We start from the raw sequence: 22,043 nt of genomic DNA on the forward strand, positions 1-22,043 counted from the left end.
TTTTGAAATTATTAAGGCCCAATAAAATCCAATCATGCTTATCCGTTGGGGCCTCACATGATTATTTTATTGATAGGCCCACAATGCGCTTGGAGATTAAATTAATTTCTTAATTTAAATCTCCTCCCATAGATATTTAAGTCCAATCTAATAAAATCCAATCATGCTTATTCGATGTGACTTCACATGATTATTTTATTAATGGTCCTATAATGCGCTTGAAGGTTAAATTAATCTCTTAATTTAAATCTCCTTCCATTCAACATAAGCAACATTTTCTAATTTCCAAGAATTATTTAATTGAGAGTATCCTTTGTTTGATTTCAAAAACTATATAAGTAAGAGCGCCGATAAACGTGCACTAAGCTTAACATAATTTTGAAAGCATTAAGGTCCTGAAATCCGGTCACTTTACGTCAGCGTGTGCTAAACAATCATGATACATGAATGTTGTATGCAGCGTGTGTTATTCCATGACCATTTCAGAAAACCCACAAATTACTCGCAAAATAAAGAATTCTCTTAGGAAATTTTCTCTAATTATTTTTCTAGATTTAAATCATCCAAATAGCTGACTTAATTATTAATTTAGATTGCAACAATCATAATAATTATCATTTATGAGGATAATTTGAAATCAAAATAATTTCCATAACGATTATTTGTCTTGATGTTAATTATCCAAAATTAATTAATTGAATTATTAATCTAGATTTTTAATAAAAATCATTATAATTATTAATTAATTTCTTAGGATGATTTAAAATCAAAATAATCCTATAATAACTATCATACTAGTCGCTGAAGACATAATAGCTATTATGCTCATGCAATCATACAAGTTATGCAACAATATGACACCACCTATTCTATATGGCATGTTATCGCAATAAAGCATGTTATCTATCATATAATTTATACCAATCAATAAAAACATTAAATAATAAATCATAATTACTTTAATCCATGGCCTTCCTATTTTAAAGAAAATAAAATAAAATAAAATTAAATAATACAACTTTGGAATTCAACTTTCGCCTAGCCCATAGTATCTGTCTCAAGCCCCTTTAGGAATTCATGGGCCCAAAAGCCCAAAGACCCAATCCTTTGGCGAGAAACCCTAGGACGCGAAAGAGGAACACTAGCCGTCAGGTCTGCCGCGCCGTCACCCGAAGTCAAATCAGGCTGAAACTCCAGGGGAAGGACCGCCACGTAGAGACGAGTGCACCGCCGCCGGAACCACCCAAAAAGGTGGCCGGACGCTCTTTCACTCTCCCATTCTTTGCCGGAGAGTGGCGGCCACTCTCAGAATCTTGTGGAGGCGCGTGTAAACTCAGATGGCGGTAAGCCACCCACCATTGCGTTCGTCTTTCCGTCCTCCTTCCAACCATATATAGATCTCCTCATTCCGAGATCGGTAAGTCCTCGAAAAGTCTCCGACAGTGCTGACTGCGCATCTTCCTCGCGATTTCTCGATCTTGAACTTTTACAAAATATTGAAAAAATACACAGAAATTCCAAAAATAAACAAAAACAGCAAGGAGGAAACCTAATCATATGGGATTAGCCTCCTTGTTACAAATCGAGAAATACACGAGAGATCCTAACCATGGATTAAAGCATTTTTACCGATTAAAATTTAAACTTTTATGAAAATGAATTATAAAATACACATGCTAGATTCATACCATAATCCTAGAACCCTAGGTGCCACATTTCAAGAAGCAAAACTAATTACATGAATAGTGAAACTAGATTCACATACCAATGTACAGCCAAGGCTCTGATACCAATTGTAGGAAATCTTATATTTATGCGGAAGCAGTTTAGGACCTAGTACATTGGTATGCTTACCGAATCATCCTTGTTTCACAATTACCTCTCGGTGCGCAGGTGTCGTGTAGAATCTTCCCTTGTAGGATTCCTCTTCACGAACAGCTCACCTTAGCGCCGCAGCACGAACAACCTCCTTGAAGCTAGACTGTGGCAGATCTTCCAGACTATCTCTCGAGGAGGATGAGATGGTTGTGTGGGCAACCGTTCAGATGATGAACGTCTGCCTCTTGGGGTTTGTTTCTGATGATTTATTCACCTTGGAGGCACAAGAGGAGAAAACTATGAATATATACGCTTAGGTCTTAGACATAACTCAACCCTAAGCCTCATGGGCTCAAGTTTCACTAAGCCCAATAGGACTTTAGTGACCAAAAGAGCATATATCCAACAGCTACTACCGCTTGGGCAAGATCAGGCTGGTGGGTAGTAGCCTGCGGATCGGGCTGGCCGGTTGAGATGGAATCTCCATCTTGATCAACGCCCAAATTGTTCAACATTTGCACATCAAGGTTTGGTGGTGGCAGAGGATGCTGCTGTTATGACTTATGACTTTGCGTTACGTGTCACTATGGTTAGATGAGAATTGAAATTTATTGATTCCCACATATGACAGTAATGTTTAATCTGGTAGGATCGTGATTAGTGTGGGATTTGTGAGCTAGTGTAGTTTATGGAAGAGACTGATGCAAGGAGTGACAAATCGTTGTGTAGGAGAGAGGCTAGAAGCCAAAACAGGATGGTGTACGCACAATGGCAATAAAGGAGACTAATTCCAGAAATGTATACTTAGATTTAACTCTTTATCTATAAAGGGGTTACACTTTTAATGAATAAAATCTAATATTATCTTAAAATATGTGGGAGCCGTTACGTGAATTTAAAACATATTTGAGACCAAATCGGGGTTTGGTCCAAAGAGGGAGTGTATGATTATTTGTCTTATACTCTTGGTAGCAAATACAATGACTGGGGGTTTGATTGATTCTTCTTTTAAACATATTATTCTTGACAACTAGGGTGTTATAGGTTATTTTGAAATGAAATATTTAATTTTGTGTGAAGGGTTTGCTTTCTAGATCAAGTTTTAAATCTCCATTGGAGGGACACATGACAATGATGAAGTTTGTGACAGGAATCATGTTTTATACTATTAGGTCTACACTAAATATGTCCTAATTATTTATGCCGACATATAATGCATAATCTCTCTAGCATTACTTTATAGATTTTACAAAACCAATTTACATAAAACATATATGATGAAAACAAGAGAGAATGTTACATAATCAACTGAAAAATAACAAGAATTTCAGTCGCGAAGTTATTCAAATAAAAGGATAGCTATATTTAATATTTTGAAGGGAAGTGTGATATTTACAAATTTTTTGTTTAAATTCTTACAAATTACACTAAGTATGACCGATAATAGTTTAATTAAGAGTGTATAACCGATTGTAAACAAAAAATTTTCCTATTTTAAAATACAAGGAAAATAATTTTTAAAAAAAAACTCACAAAATTTTATCAACCTAAAATCATTACACTATGATCAAGATTGCAGTGGGGGAAATGTAAGATGCACACGGGGGGAGAAATATGACTGAACCATGAGGAATGGAATGTCTCTTCTTTTGAGGTCTGGGGTCCCGGGTAGCAGTTTCGAAATGCCACAGAAATGTGACCAAAACATTTCTTTGCCCATTTTTATTTAATAATACATCCATGATCCATCAGCGCAAACGCCAATGAACAAGTGAATTAAATATAAGTTTGCAAGTTTGGATTATGCTATTTTATTAGCAAACTTTTTTTTAAGCTTTTTTTCAAACTTACAGATTTTATTTTGGTAAATAACATAGACTGATTAAATAGCACAGTTAACAATATTTTAAGAATAAACATACAAAAAAATCGGATTATCATTTTTTTGTATTATATATCCAAAAAAGTAAAAAATATTTTTAATTTAATAACATAATAATAGTAATACTTCATAAAATAAATGAATTTATATAAAAAAAATCTTCTCTCACCATCTTTCACTTTATTTTTCGCTGGATTTGGGAAAGATAAAAAATTATATAATCCATACTCTACCCCTCGAAGTTCCTTTTTTTTTTTTTTTTATAAACCCCCCTCCCAAGTAGGGTTGGCAAAACGGGCCAACCCGGCTCGACCCGGCCCAACCCGCATTGAACCCGTAAAAATCGGGTCGGGTTAGGGTTGGCTCGAAAAAATAAACGAGCCAGAAAATCCAACCCAACCCAACCCGAGCCGGGTTAGGGTTGGCTCGCGGGTTGGCTCGATAATCAGCTCGCGAGTTGGCTCGGAAAAAAGCTCGCGGGTTGGCTCTAGGAGAAGGAAGAAGATTCTGAAGAAGAGAAAAAATTCTAAGTGCTGAGCGCTAAAACGTTCATCCAGAACGTTTTAGCGCCCTGCTACAGAAAGAAGCCAAAAGATGCTGGTCTGGAGCGCTAAAACGTCCATCCAGAACGTGTTAGCGCCCTGATGCTGGAAAAGGATTCTGGTCTTCAGCGTTAAAACGCTCAAACCAAACGTTTTATTTTTTTTAATTTAAAAAAAATACTCAACCCGCGAGCTGGCCCGTTTAACCCGAGGGCTGGCTCGTTTGGGTTAGGGTTGTATCGGGTTGGCAGCTCATTTAGGCCAACCCAATCCGACTCATTTAGGACGGGTTGCGAGCCAACCCTACTCCCAAGTTCCTTCCTTTCTACTTCTACTTTCAAATGGAGTACTTTTTTTTTTTGTAATAAAAAGGGTAAAAATCTCAAAGAAAGCACTAAGAAAAAATAATACAACGAGGCTTAGAAATCTGCGCTAAATCAGCCTGAAATAAAAAATTAATTCTCGAAGGGGGAGAAGAAAAATAGGATCTATCAGACATATCTGGATGATCAAGAGGTAGGTTCGCAAGCCAATCTGCACAACAATTAGCATTCCTGTAGATGTGAATCAGAGAAACCTCCCAATTTCTATTTAACCATGCTCGTATACGGGTCACCATGTGAGACTCATGAGCAGCATCACCCTTACCAGTGAGCATAATGACAACATTAGAAGAGTCACTTTCCAGAATCACATTTCTCCACCCTCTAATTCACGCCAGTTCTAATCCACTAAGGATTCCCCATAATTCAGCTATTAGGGCCGAACAAAACCCCACCTTATTTGCAAAACCAACTAACCAATTATCATTACTGTCTCTAATCACTCCCCCACATGCTGCAGGGCCAGGATTACCTCTTGATGCTCCATCTGTGTTAAGTTTAATTACTCCTATTTGAGGCGGATGTCACTTGATATATGTCTCCATGTACAAAGGGGAATGCAATTGATTTTGCTTAGAAATAATAGCATTGTGAATTTCTTTAATGCTATTGCCAATCATTTGAATCTCAACCTGAAAATAATGCACTTGATATATGTCTCCACGTACAATGGAGTACTTTTTATTTAAGCAAAAGTTTACATGCAACTTTTAAAAAAACAAAATTTTAAAAAACAGTTAAATTTATTTTTTTAAGAGGACCATTATTTTTATAATTTAAAAATTTTACAACCTATTTTTATCTATCAATCCAATGATTATAATTTATCGGATCATATTTATTATTAATTATTAATTTTTAATAAATCATAATCATTGAATTAAATGATAAAAAAATAAATTATAATAAGTTATAAAACTTTTAAATTGTAACACTCCTCTTTTTTTAAAGTCATGATATCTTTTTTTTTGGTGAAAGAAAGGGCTTAACAACCCAAAAAATAACTAAACAATGTAAACATTCTTAATGCTAGAAACAACACAAATATCAGTAAAAAATAAACAACTAAGCTCAGGAGGAACATGACTAAACTCCGTATACAAAGAGTTCTGGATGAAACAAATCAAATGGTTGGCAAGCCAATCAGCACACAGATTTTCTTCACGGTGGATGTGTTAAATTTTGAGATACCATTCTTTATTCAACGAAGTCCGAATGCGAGTAGCAATATGAGACTTTCAGACATTATTACCTTTATTGTTAAGCAACTTGATCATCGAAGTGGAGTCACTTTCAATTATAAGTTTCCTAAACCCTTTATTCCAAGCAAATTTCAAACCTTTCAGAATACCCCATAACTCCGCTGTAAAAGCTAATGCAATGCCCACACGATAAGTAAAACCCCCCCAGCCATTGACCATCTGATCCTCTATATAAACCCCCACATACAGCTACTCCTGAAGATCCTTTGGCTGCACCATCTGTATTTAATTTTATCCAGCCATGATCTAGTGGATGCCAGGCAACTTGCAACTTTGCCCCCACCCATCACCAACAATACCAACTCACATTTTAGTAATAATTTTACACGTAATAGTTATAGTTTAATGTCTCTTATTTTATAAGAGATAATTTTATTTTTTATGTATTTATAAAATTATATAAGACCCATAATTTTTTTTTATAACAATTCTTTTTTTTTTTTTACATTGTCTCGTATGAGTCTTGCATATTTTTTTATGAGTTTGCTTTTTCTGCTGTAAATGTAGACAAGTTATTTACATTGATATTAAAATAACGCCATTTTAAGACAGAAATCAAAATATTTTTATAATTATAATTTATTTTAAAATTATAATAATTTTTATCATTATAATTTTTTAATCTTTCAACTTAAAATAACGTCATTTTGAAAATAAATATAAATAATTTATCTGTATTTATTATAAAAATATAAAAATTATTTTTTATATATGTACTGTAACAAATTTTTTTTATTTCCTATAACAAAACATCATACCCTACTAATTATTTTACTTTTTCAAAATTCAGTATCTCCTTCCAAACAGAACTTAAGCTCACTTTAGTCTTATTTTTGTGACGATTAGAGGGCAAAACAAAAAGATGGCATGGTGAAGCATACAATTTTCATTGCATATTAGTCCTCATTTCTACTTTGTTACAGAGTCACTCTATAACACTGTCAGAGTAAGAAGCATCAAAGACAAGGCATCTCGCAATGAATTCATTCCGCCTTTGCAAATAGCCCCTGTTTTTTTTTTCTTTCTTTCTTTTCTTCTCTCTACTCCAATCGTTTCAACAGAAACTCAACAAGGGGAAAGAAGAAGAAGGGCTTTTTCAATTTCCTTCTGCTGAAAGAAAAAAGCCCGGGAATGGCGCCAAGACGACGTCAACACAAAAAGGTCTTTCATTTCACTCCTTCACCCCTATTTTCTCACCCTCTCAACTTTCATTTTCACATTTGCTGGATTTTTTTTTTTTTTGCCATTTCCTATCTGTGTTTTGACTTCTGTTTAACTTTTTTTTTCCCTTCATTTTCTCCCACCATGTTTGCAAAGTTTCGTTTTTTAACGTGTTTCTCAGTTTCCTTTGTTTTTCATCCTCAAACTCAATTTCTGGGGCAACTTTGTGACATTTTCCCTTCCTTAATGGTATTTCCTTTTGTCTGTAGAACAACATGGCTGGTAACTCGCGCATGGATGCAGCCCTGGACGCAATGCGTCCATTTGGTTTTGATGAACGACTAGTTCAAGAAACGGTTGGGGAGCTCCTAGAGGTTGGTCTTCTCTTATCCAAATAATTACAAGAGAAGTGCTAATTTTTCTTCGTTTTGGTTTACCCTTAATCTGGGGTTTCTCTAGGTTTATGAAGGAACTCAAGGATGGATCTTTATTGAAGAGGCCTCTTACAAGCTCCTAATCGAAACCTTACTGGGCAAACAAAGTTCTGGAGATGAGAAGGTTAACATTTAGCAAGAGTTAATTTGTTTCCATTTTCCTCTTCTGTTCATTATTTTTTTAATTTGGTTCTGTTTATACATTTTCTTTCTTTTAGTGTTTAGTTATTTTGTATTCTACTTCATTACAAAGCTTGCTGGTCACTATTCTCTCGGAGGTGCAGAGAGAAAAATATGTATTATGGTTTTCCTTAGTTTTCTCAGCCATCAACACTGTCTAGTCTTCCTCCTGTGTTGTCACACACAACAGAGAGAAATGCCCTTTGGATTTAGGATTGTTTATGATGAAGTTTCCTTCAATTGGGTTCCTGGTGTTACATGCCTCAGAAGATTGCGCACTTGGAAGATGCTCTTTTTATTTTTGTCCTGGTTGGGGACTAATAACATGCATTTTTTTGGAAATATTTTTTATGTTTGTTCCTCCTATTCATTCTGAAATTTAAAACTTGCAGAAATATCTGAAGGATATCATATTTATACCCTATTATTGTTTTATGCTTAATGTGTAAGATGGTATCTTAGAAAAATATATTTTTATGGGAGGTATGTATGGGGTATAAGAAAGATGGGAATCTGATCTTTCGTAGGCACCTCCCGTTTCATCCCTTGGTAAGAAACTATATATTTTACAAACTCATCGGTTTTATGACTCTATTTGAGACTCTGAATTTAGGTAATATAATTTGCTGCTATAATTCACTAGCAGTTATATAACTCATAAGGGGAGTTTCTCGAATATGTAATATTAACGGGGAAATTCTACTTTCTCTAGCCATAGAACTTTGACTGTAATCTCTTCTTCCCTGTTTCTGTTGGTTGTGTATACTGTATCCTCCCTTCACAATAATCCTTCATGCTGTGTAACCAAGTGAAATCTTTCACAATAATCATGAAATGTCAATTGAATTATGGATGAACAATTAAATGACTATTGTGAAAGATTTCACTTGGAAAGCAATAAGCATATTAGACACTAAGTCAGCCTAGACTTTACACTCATGGTGCTTTTGTGACTCAGGCTAATATATACTTTTCCCCTCCTTTAAATAAGATAAAGGAGGATCCTTTCCAGGATAATGCTAGAAATGATGGTGATGGGATTAGTGAAGCTAGCTCCTCTTACCGGGTGGCTCAAGACTCTTCATTGCAGATAACTGGGATTCCTGAAGTTGGTTCCTCTAGCTTGGTGGCTCAAGACTCTGAAATGCATACTAGTGATGGTTTGGACCCTGCCCCTCAAACCATTGATCAAGCTTCCCTTGGCAATCTAGAAACTGGTAATTTAATTCCATCTTCCATCAGTTCATTCCATTTGAAATATATTCATATTACTCTTCAGCGATAGCAGGCTTAGCAACTTCCTGAACTTTAGTTCCTAAACCAAGTTTGGTATCCCTTCTTTAGAACTGCAATTGATGACACAAATTTCAGCAAGTGCACGGAAGAGTGAGAAGCAATATAGTGGAAGTGAGAATCTTGAGTCCTCTGGGATTTTGGATTCAAGTACCAATTTACAAATTCAATTATTATTTGAATTTATATTTGTATGGAAGGGAGTTGTTATAATAAAAGAAATGGCATGCAGAGAGTTATTTTCTAAACAATGTCTAATTTTCCATTACTATTTGATTCAAGATACATTTGCTGCTTGACTCCACACATTGAGAAAACAATGTCTGCTTTTTTCAAAACTGCAAAGAAAAGCTCATTGTTCTTTTGTTAGTGTCAAAACTTTGTATGCTTTGTTCCCAGATGTTAAGGATTCGGCTGTGTCAGCTGATAGAGGAGGACGAGGACAAGGCAGTAGGGTGGAGTCTAAAAATGAGCTCAAACCTGCCGATAATGTTGAAGGAAGCAATTATAGCACGTTTGTCGGGACTCATATGATTGATACCTCAGAAGCACCTGAGAATCTTCCATGCCGTAGGCGTAAACCTTGCTATGGATGGATTGGTGGTAGTGATGATGAAGTGGAACTTATCCGCTTTCCACTTCCACCATTACCTGAACATATAGAGAGGCTGATTAGGCAGAGTGAAACTCCCCAAAGTGGCAGGAGACGAAGGCGCTTGAGTAGATGGGATGAAAAGCCACATGATATGTGAATGAATCTGTTGGCTCTTGTATGTGTAAGCCAGGGTGATTAGGAGCAACTTATTGTTCATGAAACAACATAGTTTAACATGGTATCCGAAATGAATGTGTAAACAAGATAATTCCCTAGCAAATTAAATGAAAAAAACTGTTCTTATTCTGTTATTTCTCATTCAAATCAATTAGAATCTGCTTTCTTTTCTTTCTTTCCTTTTTTTTTTCCCAACCCTTTGATAGAGTGGAATTAGAATCTGAACAAGGGAAGATTGTTTCACAGTCTAAATTTTACCAAATAAAAACAATATTGACTGGTAGGGCTGTCGTTACAAACCATTTAAATGAAAATGCATGGTATATATTGGGAATGAACTGGTATAAAAATAAGAAACGGGTACTGCTATGAATTTCTTTTCCCGGTAATTTACACATAACAAATTGTAACAAAGTGAAATAACTTTTGAAGCATTCTTAAATTTACACTTTTGATAATGCATTTACAATTTCGTACATTCTCAAATTAAGTTAACATTTAGACAAAAAAATTAGTAAAAAAATTAACTTAATTTTCTGGTATTGACACATACCGAAAACAAAAAAAATAGCTGTGATCTACACTTCTAAATTTTGAAAAGCTAAATCTATCTAGTCGTTTAATCCGCTTAGGTGTCGAACTCTGATTGGCCCTCGAAACATCGCCCCCTTCTGTATTTGTCCTAGAAACAGCAGAAAATATCTTTGCGCGGGTTTTTAAGCAAAAAAAAAAAAAAAAAAAAAAAAAAACGGATAATTGGTTCGCTTAGGCTGCTAGTGGTAGTTGCTCTCTCTTCTTTCTTCAATCTCACAGTCATTTGAATGGCGCTAGGGTTTCATCTCAATTAGAGGCAAAACTCTCTCCAAAAAGAACCATGAATTTCTCGTCAGCAGCAGCGCCTTCAGTAATTCGCGGGAATCTCGTCGTTCCTCTATCGCACTGCACCTCTTGCTTCGAATTCCATCTTCGTTTTCAGCCCTCCAACGGTTTTCGCCATTCTCGTTGTCGTTTGAGTGCCTTCAAATTGATCAGGAATCCAAAGTACGAGTTTCTTTTCGTTGTTAGGGAATTCCAATTTTTTTTTTTTTTTTTTTACTAATTTAGCTTCAAATGCCGATGTGGTTTCGAACTGATTAAGATCAACCAGGAGGAGAGGGATTGCTTGTAGTACTACTGAACAACATTCGGAGCCTGACGGTAACAACAAGGAGGTACTTTCAGTTTGATTCTATATCTGTTCCAACTTCTTTTTTATCTTTCACTGACATTAAGCTGCTCAAATTGAAGTTTGATATGCTGAGGATTCTTTTGACTTAAATTGAAGTTTGCAAAAATTGTTCATAATTCATTGCATGGTGGTTATCTTTGTTAACCGAGCCAATTGGCCTAGTCATGGACTTACATGCACCCAAACACATTGTTGAAAGAATGGTTGTCAGCTCTACATGTTGTTGACCTTAACTTTTTCGTACTTTTCCCTTTACAATGTACAATTTTTAAATTTACCTAGGAGAATGAAGCACATGAAAATGGAGAGACACAATCTTTGGAAGATTCCTTTGAGCAAAGCATCCCTCCGCCTGTAGATGCAGAACAACTAAATAAGTTAGGTGATGAAAATAAGGATCAAAATGATGTGCAGGTAATGTTTGACTTGTTTAGCTGTTGTTTTTTAAATTTGGTCAGAAAAAGCTATGTTGTTGCCAATGTTTGTTTAAATCAATTTTTTGGTTGCCATTTTACAATATCTTATTGAAACACGGCTAGAAGGCTTGCTAGTCATGAACATGAAGTACTCAAGAAGTTATTTTATTAAATTAAATTCATTCCTTTATTTGCTCATAATGTGTGAAAGAGATTTTTTTTTTTTTTTTTTTTAATTCAAATTAAGTGTACTTCTTTCAATAGTTTGTGAATCAGTAGGCAGAGCAGGTAAACTGCTTGACCATAAAAGCTCCTATTCACTCTTTGTATATCAAAACCGTTCATGACTATGTGTCCCTAATAAGTCCATGTCTATGTAATCTGTTTAAACTAAATCCTTAAAATGGGACCTAGTTTTGTTACTCTGATTACGTTAGTTGTTGCTCACCACTTAGTATTTAAATCATCAGGCTGATAGTCTAATTGATTGTGATAATCTCCAGAACAAATCATCATTTCCCAAAACTCTAACCTTTCCACCATGAACTCTGTTTTAGTTTGAGTTAGCAAAAAGAGAAAAAAATGAAAATGAAAGAGGAAATTGTGTCCTTTGGAGTTAGAAGAAATTATGCCTTATTTTTCTTTTCTCTTATTCTGTGGGCTTGTGATCAAAACAGAATGTGGATAGCATAGAAGTTGCCAGTGGATCTCCTCTGCCAGGTGTGAAGGTGATTACATTTTATGCTCAATATTTCCTACTTTAGAAGAGGCATTCTCCTTTTTTATTCCTCTTCTATGTTTCTGTTCTTTATATGTTCTAAACAGCCTCAGCAACTGGATGATGCAATAAAAATTCCGAAGGAAACTATCGAAATTCTTAAGAACCAAGTTTTTGGCTTTGATACTTTTTTCGTAACAAGTCAAGATCCTTACGAGGTGTGTGGATATCTTTCCTACATTTCTTTTTTGCATATGCACAAAGGTCTTGTTGTATTAAGATTAGGTCCTGCTGTTCTGCTAGGGTGGAGTGTTGTTCAAAGGAAACCTGCGAGGGCAAGCTGCTAAAAGTTATGATAAGATATCTAAGAGAATGAAAGTATGTCATATTTTCATTTTGTTGCTCAAGTGGATTTGTGAGCGATTCCAATTTAAAATCAATGTCTGAACCAGATTTCCACGTAAATTTCATGATAGGATAAATTTGGAGATGAATACAAGCTTTTCCTTCTAGTCAACCCTGAGGATGATAAGCCAGTGGCCGTCGTGGTTCCAAGAACAACCTTACAACCGGAGACAACTGGTACTTGTTTAGGTCTTGCAAAATTGTGGATAAAAAAGTGCTGATTTTTTTTTTTTTTCATAGTAAAGCTTATGATTTGTAATTATGGTGTTATTTATCTTTGCAGCTGTACCTGAGTGGTTTGCTGCTGGAGCTTTTGGACTGGTCACAGTGTTTACCTTATTGATTCGCAATGTTCCTGCTTTACAATCCAATTTATTGTGAGCATTTTTCTTATGCCTTTATTTGTCACTTCATACTCTGTTATCTCTTAGGCCAAAGTGTAGTGTCCCACACAACTGTTTCATGCAATTTTGTTTTCTATACTAATCTAGCTTACCACACTCCTTCCTTCAAGTAACATGTTCAGGACTGTCTTCACAAATACATTGTTCGGGTACAAAAATGTTGATATTGTAGTCTGTAAGTTTCCTTAATAGGATGGTCTCAATAAATACTTCAGCTATTGTTGAATTCTTCACCTTTCATAGGAATGAATCTTTATCCTCGTCATCACTTCTCTGGTTGACTGATATTTTGTCATGTACCTATAACAATATAGTGTAAGTTTAGCATTGTGCATATATTTTAGGTGCTAATTACTGCATAAAGTTGGATTAGTGTGTAAGCTGTAGTACTTAATTACCATTTAAAGATATTTATATACTGAAATGTCTATGAAAAATTATTCTACAGAGGAGATGATTTCCATAAGTTAGCTTTGTCTTTTGATGTTTCACCAAATAATGTTATTAATGTTTCAGATCAACTTTTGACAATCTGAACTTGTTAAAGGATGGCCTACCTGGAGCCCTTGTTACTGCACTTGTTTTGGGGATACATGAACTTGGTCACTTTGTAGTTGCCAAAAACATTGGAGTTAAGCTTGGGGTTCCATACTTTGTTCCTAGCTGGCAGGTTATATGATAGAATCTTTATCTTCAAGTACATTTAAAAAAATATTTTTCTTCTTTCTTTCTTTAATTAACTGGCAGAATATTAATCGAATACATCATGCTTTCCATCTTGTACGTATTACCTAAATTATTCAGAGGATGCATACTTGCTTAGAGCTTTAATTCATTTATTATTGATTAATTCTTTATCTTTGTTGATGCATGTCAACTGGAAGCAATTCATCTATGTTTGTCATGCACAATATAACTGGTGATTGGTTTTATATTAAGTAGCTTGAGGTTATCATCTCGGAATTGCTTGTGTTGCTTTCCTTCGAAGTTAAGTCTCAGCTTCAGAATTGCATGACTATCATGGGTCTCCTAAAAATGGCAATCATCTAAATTCTTCTGGAGTAGTCAACATGGTGGTACATTAGGAATGGAAGTATGCCTTTTTTGTGTGTTTTTCATGCTATCTACTTCAATATTTTATGGATAAGATTCAAATCGACAATTTGGCGATATGTACAATTTGGGTATTGGCCAAATTTCCAGTTGTTGATGTGTACAATTTATAACATCTCACTGCAAGAAGAAACAGGAATTCTGATGAGTAATTTGGTGGCAGATAGGCTCTTTTGGTGCTATTACAAGGATAAGAAACATAGTATCCAATCGTGAAGATCTACTCAAGGTTGCAGCTGCAGGACCAATAGCTGGTTTTTCCTTGGGTCTTATGCTTCTGCTTCTAGGTTTTGTCTTACCTCCCAGTGATGGTATTGGTGTTGTTGTTGATGCTTCTGTGTTTCACGAGTCATTTCTTGCTGGCGGTATTGGTAAGCTATACGCTTTAAACAAGCGTACAGATATTTAAATAGAATTGTGCGTGCATTCATTTGTGGGTTTTATCATATAATAATTTCAAATGTAGATTTTTTTTGTCGTCATCTATATTAACAAATTAAATGTTTTCCATGAATGCGTGATATATCACTGAATATTTCTATTTGCTGCTTCATTAATTTCGAAGATCAATATATAGTAACTTTTTAATTTACTTTTTTTTAGCAAAGCTGCTTCTTGGTAACGTTCTCAAGGAAGGAACTGCAATTTCTGTCAATCCTCTTGTGATTTGGGCTTGGGCAGGACTCCTTATCAATGCCATTAACAGCATTCCCGCCGGAGAGCTTGATGGAGGGAGAATTTCTTTTGCCATATGGGGAAGAAAGGTATGAAAATGGTAATATTTTTGAAAAAGAAAACATTTACGAGTGAAACTTGGTCTGACAATGTCTTAATTAATATGGCTAATCACATAATTTCCTTCCTTTATTTCCCTTCATGTGAAGATACTGACTTAAGTCTATTTGACAGGCTTCATTTCGCTTCACAGGAGTTTCAATTGTGTTGCTTGGACTCTCATCACTGCTTAATGATGTAGCATTCTACTGGGTAGTTCTCCTATTCTTCTTGCAAAGAGGTCCAATTGCTCCTCTTTCTGAGGAAATAACTGATCCTGATCGGAAGTATGTTGCTATTGGAGTAACAGTTTTGCTCTTAGGCTTGTTGGTATGCTTGCCATATCCGTTCCCATTTACAGACGATACCCTCACAAGTTTCTAGAAATAATGGCCAAATAAACTCTCTGGCAGCGCCGCTTTACAGTGCCAGTACATGAAAGTTTTGCGAACTGAAAATACACTATAGGATTTTCAAGGAATCAAACTATTAACTTTGGTTCATATGCTAGGTGAATAATCAAACGTCAAAGTTTTAGGCTCCTAACGTCCGAGTTTTGTAATTCATGATCCATTAACAAATGGGCTATTTTTTGTAAAAAAATTTTAAATTTCAGTTGTTCACAGCATATAATGGTTGGAAGTTGGAACTTGAAACAATAATTTAGAAATAGGAAGCAAAAATGTCATATAGCTGGGATCAAGTCGCTTTACCGAGATAGTTAGGGTTGGTATAAAAGAATTCTATAGATTTTTTGTTCAAAATCAAATCGTAAAGGACTCAAATGATAAGTATGAGTTTAGTGATTGACGTGTTTTTGTTATTTATATTTGGGAAAAATATTTCTCTTGTAACTGATATAAAGTTATCCCTAATAATCTAAATTGAAGTTATCTTGGAGTTTAGAAAAAAAATACATAATTTATTTTCCTCTTAATTATCTAATGAATTTTATTATAATATCCAGTATTTTTTTTTCAAAACCCAAAAATGGTGTCATTTTTAGGTTGTAGGAAATAATTTTTTCTTTTTTTTACACGAAAAATATTAATTAATTTGTTTTTTTGCATATTAAAATATATGGATTAATATTTCTCTGAAGATAAAGTTATTTATTGCAATTCTAAAACAATATCGTTTTGTGATTTAAAAAAATATGGGATATTTTATAAAATTTATAATATAAGAGTAAAGTAAAATTTTTAAAATACATATTTTTTCTTAAATTCCAAAATGACATTTTTTTTTTGTTGAAAATAACTTTATCTTTTATTGTAATAGTATTTCCTAAAATATATTATTTATGGATGAAACTTGATTTATATACAAAACTAAAATTTAAAATATGTAAATCATAATTCGCCCATGCTATCATAAGCGTCGTATATATTGACGTGCAACAATGGACATAGCTCAGTCGCGGAGTCCAGCTATATCACAGCATATTTCACCGAAGCTTCTTGTTTGAACTTTAAGAATGACTTATTGACGCGAAAGTAACACGCAACGATGGTCAAAGTAATAATGACTTATTGTCGGGGTAGCAATTGAGCTGAGGTGTGGAATCTTGCTGCTACCTTCTCTTTATTGACAATATGTATGTACAATATTCCTCTCTTGTTTCAACTTTAAGTCTGAAGTGAACCATTTAATACGTTTATTTGAGCTTTTTCCCGCAAATCCAGAGTCATGTATCATTTCACATTTCAATATTTTAAAACAGATTTTTGAAATAAACAAATAAAAAGTATGCAGTAACATAAAACAATTAAAAATATATTTTTATATTTTTCACAATTATCTATTTAAGATTTTAATTTTTAGAGATTTATATTATTGAACTTTTATTCATAGTTATCAAGTCTTCAAATGCCGAAATAAAGGGAAAATTTTTTTTATAGGAAAAAAAATAATTTTTAGGAATATGGTGGAATTTTTTTTGTTTCGGATAAATTACAAAAAAGTATTTGATAAGCCAAAATTTTTCTGAAAATATTGGATTAATTTTACTAATATTATATAATCATTTTTCCATCGTATCAGAATTTTTTTTTTCCACCCCATTAATGGAAATCTTCCATGACAATTTTATGAAGAAAAATAAATGATGGGAGATTTTTTTCCCAGGCTTACTTTTGCTTTTTATCCTATTAAACATAGACAAATAAATTTTCTCACTTCATTTTCTTAGAATTTTTTTTTTCACCTCCTAGCATATGGTCTCCAATAGCCAGCCTAAGTGAACATAGGGAAACAAAGAAAATAATAAAAATGATTTTTTTTCCTTTTTCATCTATATTGAATAAGGATAATTAAAATTGAGCATAATAGGCTAACAACATTAATTCCTGCTTATAAATAGGGAAATATTACTCTCCTTCGACATGAGATATCATCTCTCATTTTCTCTCTCTTCGATTTTCGTGCCCCACCTTTTTCTTTTTTTTTCTTTTTTTGTAATGGTGGGACCCACCTATTTTCTCTCTACAACATAAGATATCTATCTTATGTTGAATGAGAGTAATAAAACCCTTATAAATATCGCATTTAAATTAATGGATTAACAACTTAACATTGTTTAAATTACATTTACGTCCTTAAAGTCTAGTCTCAAATCTCAAATCAATCAAATGGTTGAACAAGGTCTAATGGACTCTCTCTGCCTACCTTGTTCATTGGGTTAACACTTTTTTTAGGGGTCACTGTTTAAAACTTTTTTTTTTTGGATTTTCCTAATGTCATACTGATAAAATAATTTGCTAGAATTTAATAATAATTTATTAAAATTCAAGCATAGTTATTGAAAAAGTAAAATAATAAATTTATCTGTTTAACCAAGAAACAACAACAATTATAAGGGGAAAAATCGTTTTACAAATTTTTACAAATTATATTATGTACTCCCGGAAGTATATAGTGTAATCTAGTGTACTTCCGGGAGTACATAATGTAATTTGTAAGAGTTTGTAGACAACAAATTTATAAATATAATTCTCCCTATAATTATAATAATAACAATAATAATTCATTTTAATAAATTCCAATAAAAAGAATTGTGACTATTTAATATTTTTCTTTTTTAAATGCTGGTTACTATAGTGACTGATGGAGAGTCTTGGCCCCCAACACTTTAGTCTCAAATTTTCTACAATTGTTGACAAGCACACTTTCGTTATTAAGCGCATCACTTTTCACCGAAGATGCTTATTGCTTGACTTCTTGTCACATTTATTTTGCGTGTGAGAAATCAAAGTTTGGGAAAGGAATCAATATTATAGCCACTCACGAGTCACGCATCTATCTATATTATTCTAAAGTAAAACTGTTTATTGGAAACTTTGATGATGTGTCGCATTCTCCTTGAATCTGAGGTTTGTGTTCACACTACTTAAATTTAAATATTTTCCTCTTTTAGAAATATTTTGAATTATTTTAAATTAAAATTATTATTAATTCATTTTCGTGAAAATAGTGCAGCTTTTATTATGGTTCAGATTTTGAATGCAACAAAACCCCACTACCTCCTACCTTGGAAAATGTTGGGCTTATTAATTTTGCTGTGTTCAAGAAAGACATTTATTCCATCAAATGGTGTTTCACCAAATTAACGCATTGAATGTTTGTATAAAGAGGGAAGTGTTGTTTCTTTTTCTTTTTGGATTGCCTGCTTTTTTTCTGCGTTGGTGTGTGTAGGGGTTGTTCTATTGATATCATTTTCGGTTTCTTTATTAACAAACGTTGTTCTGATGACGTATTTTTTATTACATATTTTTGTAGGGTTATCTTTTGGAGCTAAATCAATGTTGAAGAACACGTACGTTTGAATATGAACCACATCTTTTTTTTGGCTTGCTTACGTTTTTTTTTTTGTTCATTTTTGTATGGGTTGTTCTATTTGTATAATTTACGGTTTCTTTATTAACATATTCAAAGATTTAGTTTCAACATAATCATTTTCATTTTATTATACTAATTCTCATTTCTTCGTTTTATAGGGCGGAAGGTTTCGTGCTACTGTGAATGATTATTTACATATTCAACGTCTTTCATGTTGTTCGAGGGAGCTGCTATAAAGGGTTCAATTTATTTATGCTTGCATTAATTCAATAGGGTTTATGAAATTGTTTGTGTGTTGCATTATTGAGTTTTCGTGGTGTTATACAGTTTTTTATGACATGTTTTTGTAGGGTTATCTTTTAGAGTAACATCTTGAAGAACACATACGTTTTGAATATGAATCCAGTGCGTTTATAGTCAAATCTGCAATGAACGCGAAATTGTGGCTTATCTCTTGGTCTTTCTCAACACCTTCGGTGAATTGCAATTAAGATGGTTTTGTGTCTTCTTTTGTCCCCACTACAAAAAATATATGAGTTCTTGAGGCTTTGGGTCTTCGTGTTGTACATGGATGCGTTTTGCTGCTAAAAGGGAACATGTAACTGATGGAGAAACTTCACGATTACATCTTATATATGAATTTAACATTTTGTTAGACAGGGTTTCGTGATTGTGTTGTGTTTAGGGTTCTTATTTTCTGTAACCAATAAAAATTGATTATTTCAAGAAATATAAAACAAAATAAATTTTAATGTTGGATATAATTATTTAAAGAAATTTTACAATTTTGACGGTTGATGATGTTAGTATGTGAAAAGTTATTGGAATATATTGTCTTTTTTTTCGTTTATTTATTTGTTGGTTTTTTTTTTTTTTAGCAATTGTCAATAAAGTTTATTTTGTTGTTTCTTCCTTCTTCTTTTTTCATAGCTTTGGGAATTTAAAAGTCACACTAACGAACGGATTGCTTATAGCAGTGAATGGAATTGTTGCATCGTTATTTTTGTAATTGTCGAAAAAGGAAACGCGGTGCATGTGTTCCCAATTGTCTTTTAGTATTCCTAAGACCATCAAGTAATTATACAGGTCTTTTGGCATTAATAGGGATTTAGGAAAATGTGAATCATCAAAACAATTTATTGCTTTGTGCATTGGAATGGACAAGGCTAATAAACAAACCACTTGAAACGTCATAATTGAACATCATAGTGTTCCATAAATATTTAGGACTTAAGAGTTATGGAAAATATGAAGAGTCTTAATCTTTAATGGTAAATTAAGATTCCTATAAACATTAAAATATTGTACCAGCTTAATGTATTATTCTATTGATTATTGCGTTGACTTTTATTATAAAAAAACTATTAATTAATTATTAGTGTGTTTAACAAAGAAAATAAATCATTAACATATTAATTATTGCAAGTTCAACCAACTAATTTATCTAATACAAGGGGATTTCGAATTTAAAAATAGAGGTCTAAACAATCAAATTAAATAGATTTTTTTAAAAATAAAAATAGATTTTTTTTGGATTGAATAGAATTTAAATGCTCGCTCTATAAACAATAACATTATTTCATATTTTTAAAATTCAAATAGAGTCTTTTGGATTGAATTGAATCTCAACGGTCACTCTAAACAAATACAATATTTCCTTAAACATTTTCGCTTCTCAAACATTATATCTGCTCTTGAACCAAAACATCCTTAATTTTAAAGGGTGCATTTCGGTTTACCAAAAAAAAAAAAGGTACAGTTCGATTTTCATATTCCCATTCCATTTTCTAAAACCTTCATTTTATCTTCGTTTGTTGAGTAATTACCAATGAAAGTTTAATGTTTTGCAGTATTCTATTCTTACAATATATCTTTCATCTTTTATTGTGCATAATTCCTAGAATATAACACATTTTTGTATACCAATGCACGAACTCAAAAGATGAAGAAAAATAAAATAGGTTTTTATATACAAGTGGCTTCAGTTTAGTATTCCTAGGACCATTGGTTATTATACTGTTTTCAATAAAGAAGTGGCAATTGTTTATTATAATTGTTATGGAATAGCAATAGTCATATAATAAAAGCTGACATATGCATTTAAAGACATCACGTTTTTCTTCATCGTCTTTTTCCATCGTCGTTGATCGCTATTCTTTTTAAAGCTTTCATCTGCATGTACATTATTTTGATAAACAATTCTTCCATCATAGCTGATTTCTATTTCTTCCATTACTTTTTTTTTTAATAAACAATTCTTCCATTACTTTAACAATTCATTCTTTATTAAAAAATCATTACTTTATATCAAATGGGTAATAGTTGGGTTCTGGGAGGATAAAAAAGGTTGGTGCTGTACGCGGGGCATGAGATCGATGAAGAGAGGATGGAACAATCTTTCTAATGATGGTAAAAAGAGATTTAATGCTTTACGATGGTGAAAAGGATAAAAAAAATTAATTTATCCATGTACAATCTCTGTAACGATGAACAGAGGATCAGAGAGGTGATTTCCAAAATTAGAGATAGACCAAGAGAGTAAAAATTAGGATTATATGTGATAATTATGAACCGTTAGATCTAATTCTAATCTAACGGTGATGAGATTGGTTGTAAGGGTGGTAAACTTACTTGATGGTAAGTATAACCGTCCCCATATATATATATATATATATAAGTTAACTTTGTGAGTACTAAAATATACTTACGCAAATAAGCTAATGAATGGTTTTTTAATTTTTCACTTTGAGTAACTTTTCAAATTTGAATTTTTAACTTGATATGTGAGAAAAGAGTTCAGCAATCATTACAAAATTACAAAACTTTTCACATTTGAATTTTTACAAAATTCGTGACACACAACTCATTTAATATTCCACTCCTTTCTACATTGGAATTTTCAAATTAATAATAAAAACTTGCTTTCTGAAATATTTATTATAAATTTCGAATTTCGTTTAAATTAAATTTTCATTTTGAATTTTAAACTTTGTAGTGGTGGGAAAATATTTGGACAATTATTTGTGGCAGACAACTCATTTATTATCTCATTATTTTTAACATGGATAATTGTTAACCATCATAAAAAAATTTATTTTGTTAAAAAATAATTATTAGAAAAACGAAAAATGTTTTGTAAAAAAACGCAAATAATTTAAATTAAATAAATATAAAAAAACAAAATTTGTAAATAAATACAATAGAAAATTATGTGAACAATTTTTCGTGGAAAACAACTAATTTAATATCCCACTGCTTTCTACATTGAAATTTTCAAATTAATAATAAATCATTGCTTTCTGAAATATTTGTTTTAAACTTTGAATTTCATTTGATTTTGAATTTTGAATTTTAAACTTTGTAGTGGTAGGAAAACATTTGGACAATTATTGGTGGCAGACAACTCATTTATTATCTCATT

The 22,043-nt window shown here is 32.8% G+C and overlaps 2 protein-coding genes across 2 annotated transcripts; both read left to right on the plus strand.

The window, feature by feature from the left end:
- The first annotated feature begins 6,843 nt into the window (after positions 1 to 6,843).
- LOC133289611 (uncharacterized) lies at positions 6,844 to 9,817 on the plus strand. Its single transcript, XM_061487598.1, has 5 exons — positions 6,844 to 7,048; positions 7,318 to 7,422; positions 7,508 to 7,606; positions 8,654 to 8,879; positions 9,355 to 9,817. The coding sequence occupies exons 1-5, from the start codon at positions 7,019 to 7,021 to the stop codon at positions 9,705 to 9,707; spliced, it is 813 nt and encodes a 270-aa protein (XP_061343582.1). The 5' UTR covers positions 6,844 to 7,018; the 3' UTR covers positions 9,708 to 9,817.
- Positions 9,818 to 10,487: 670 nt separating this feature from the next.
- LOC133289558 (probable zinc metalloprotease EGY2, chloroplastic) lies at positions 10,488 to 15,506 on the plus strand. Its single transcript, XM_061487528.1, has 12 exons — positions 10,488 to 10,768; positions 10,866 to 10,938; positions 11,238 to 11,369; positions 12,049 to 12,099; positions 12,197 to 12,307; positions 12,393 to 12,467; positions 12,566 to 12,671; positions 12,778 to 12,871; positions 13,415 to 13,568; positions 14,175 to 14,382; positions 14,615 to 14,775; positions 14,921 to 15,506. The coding sequence occupies exons 1-12, from the start codon at positions 10,602 to 10,604 to the stop codon at positions 15,167 to 15,169; spliced, it is 1,581 nt and encodes a 526-aa protein (XP_061343512.1). The 5' UTR covers positions 10,488 to 10,601; the 3' UTR covers positions 15,170 to 15,506.
- Positions 15,507 to 22,043: the final 6,537 nt, after the last annotated feature.

This window comes from Gastrolobium bilobum, unplaced genomic scaffold (genome assembly GCF_033153095.1).
Source record: "Gastrolobium bilobum isolate Gb01-03AN ecotype WA unplaced genomic scaffold, APGP_CSIRO_Gbil_v1 utg937, whole genome shotgun sequence".
Classification (NCBI taxonomy): domain Eukaryota; kingdom Viridiplantae; phylum Streptophyta; class Magnoliopsida; order Fabales; family Fabaceae; genus Gastrolobium; species Gastrolobium bilobum.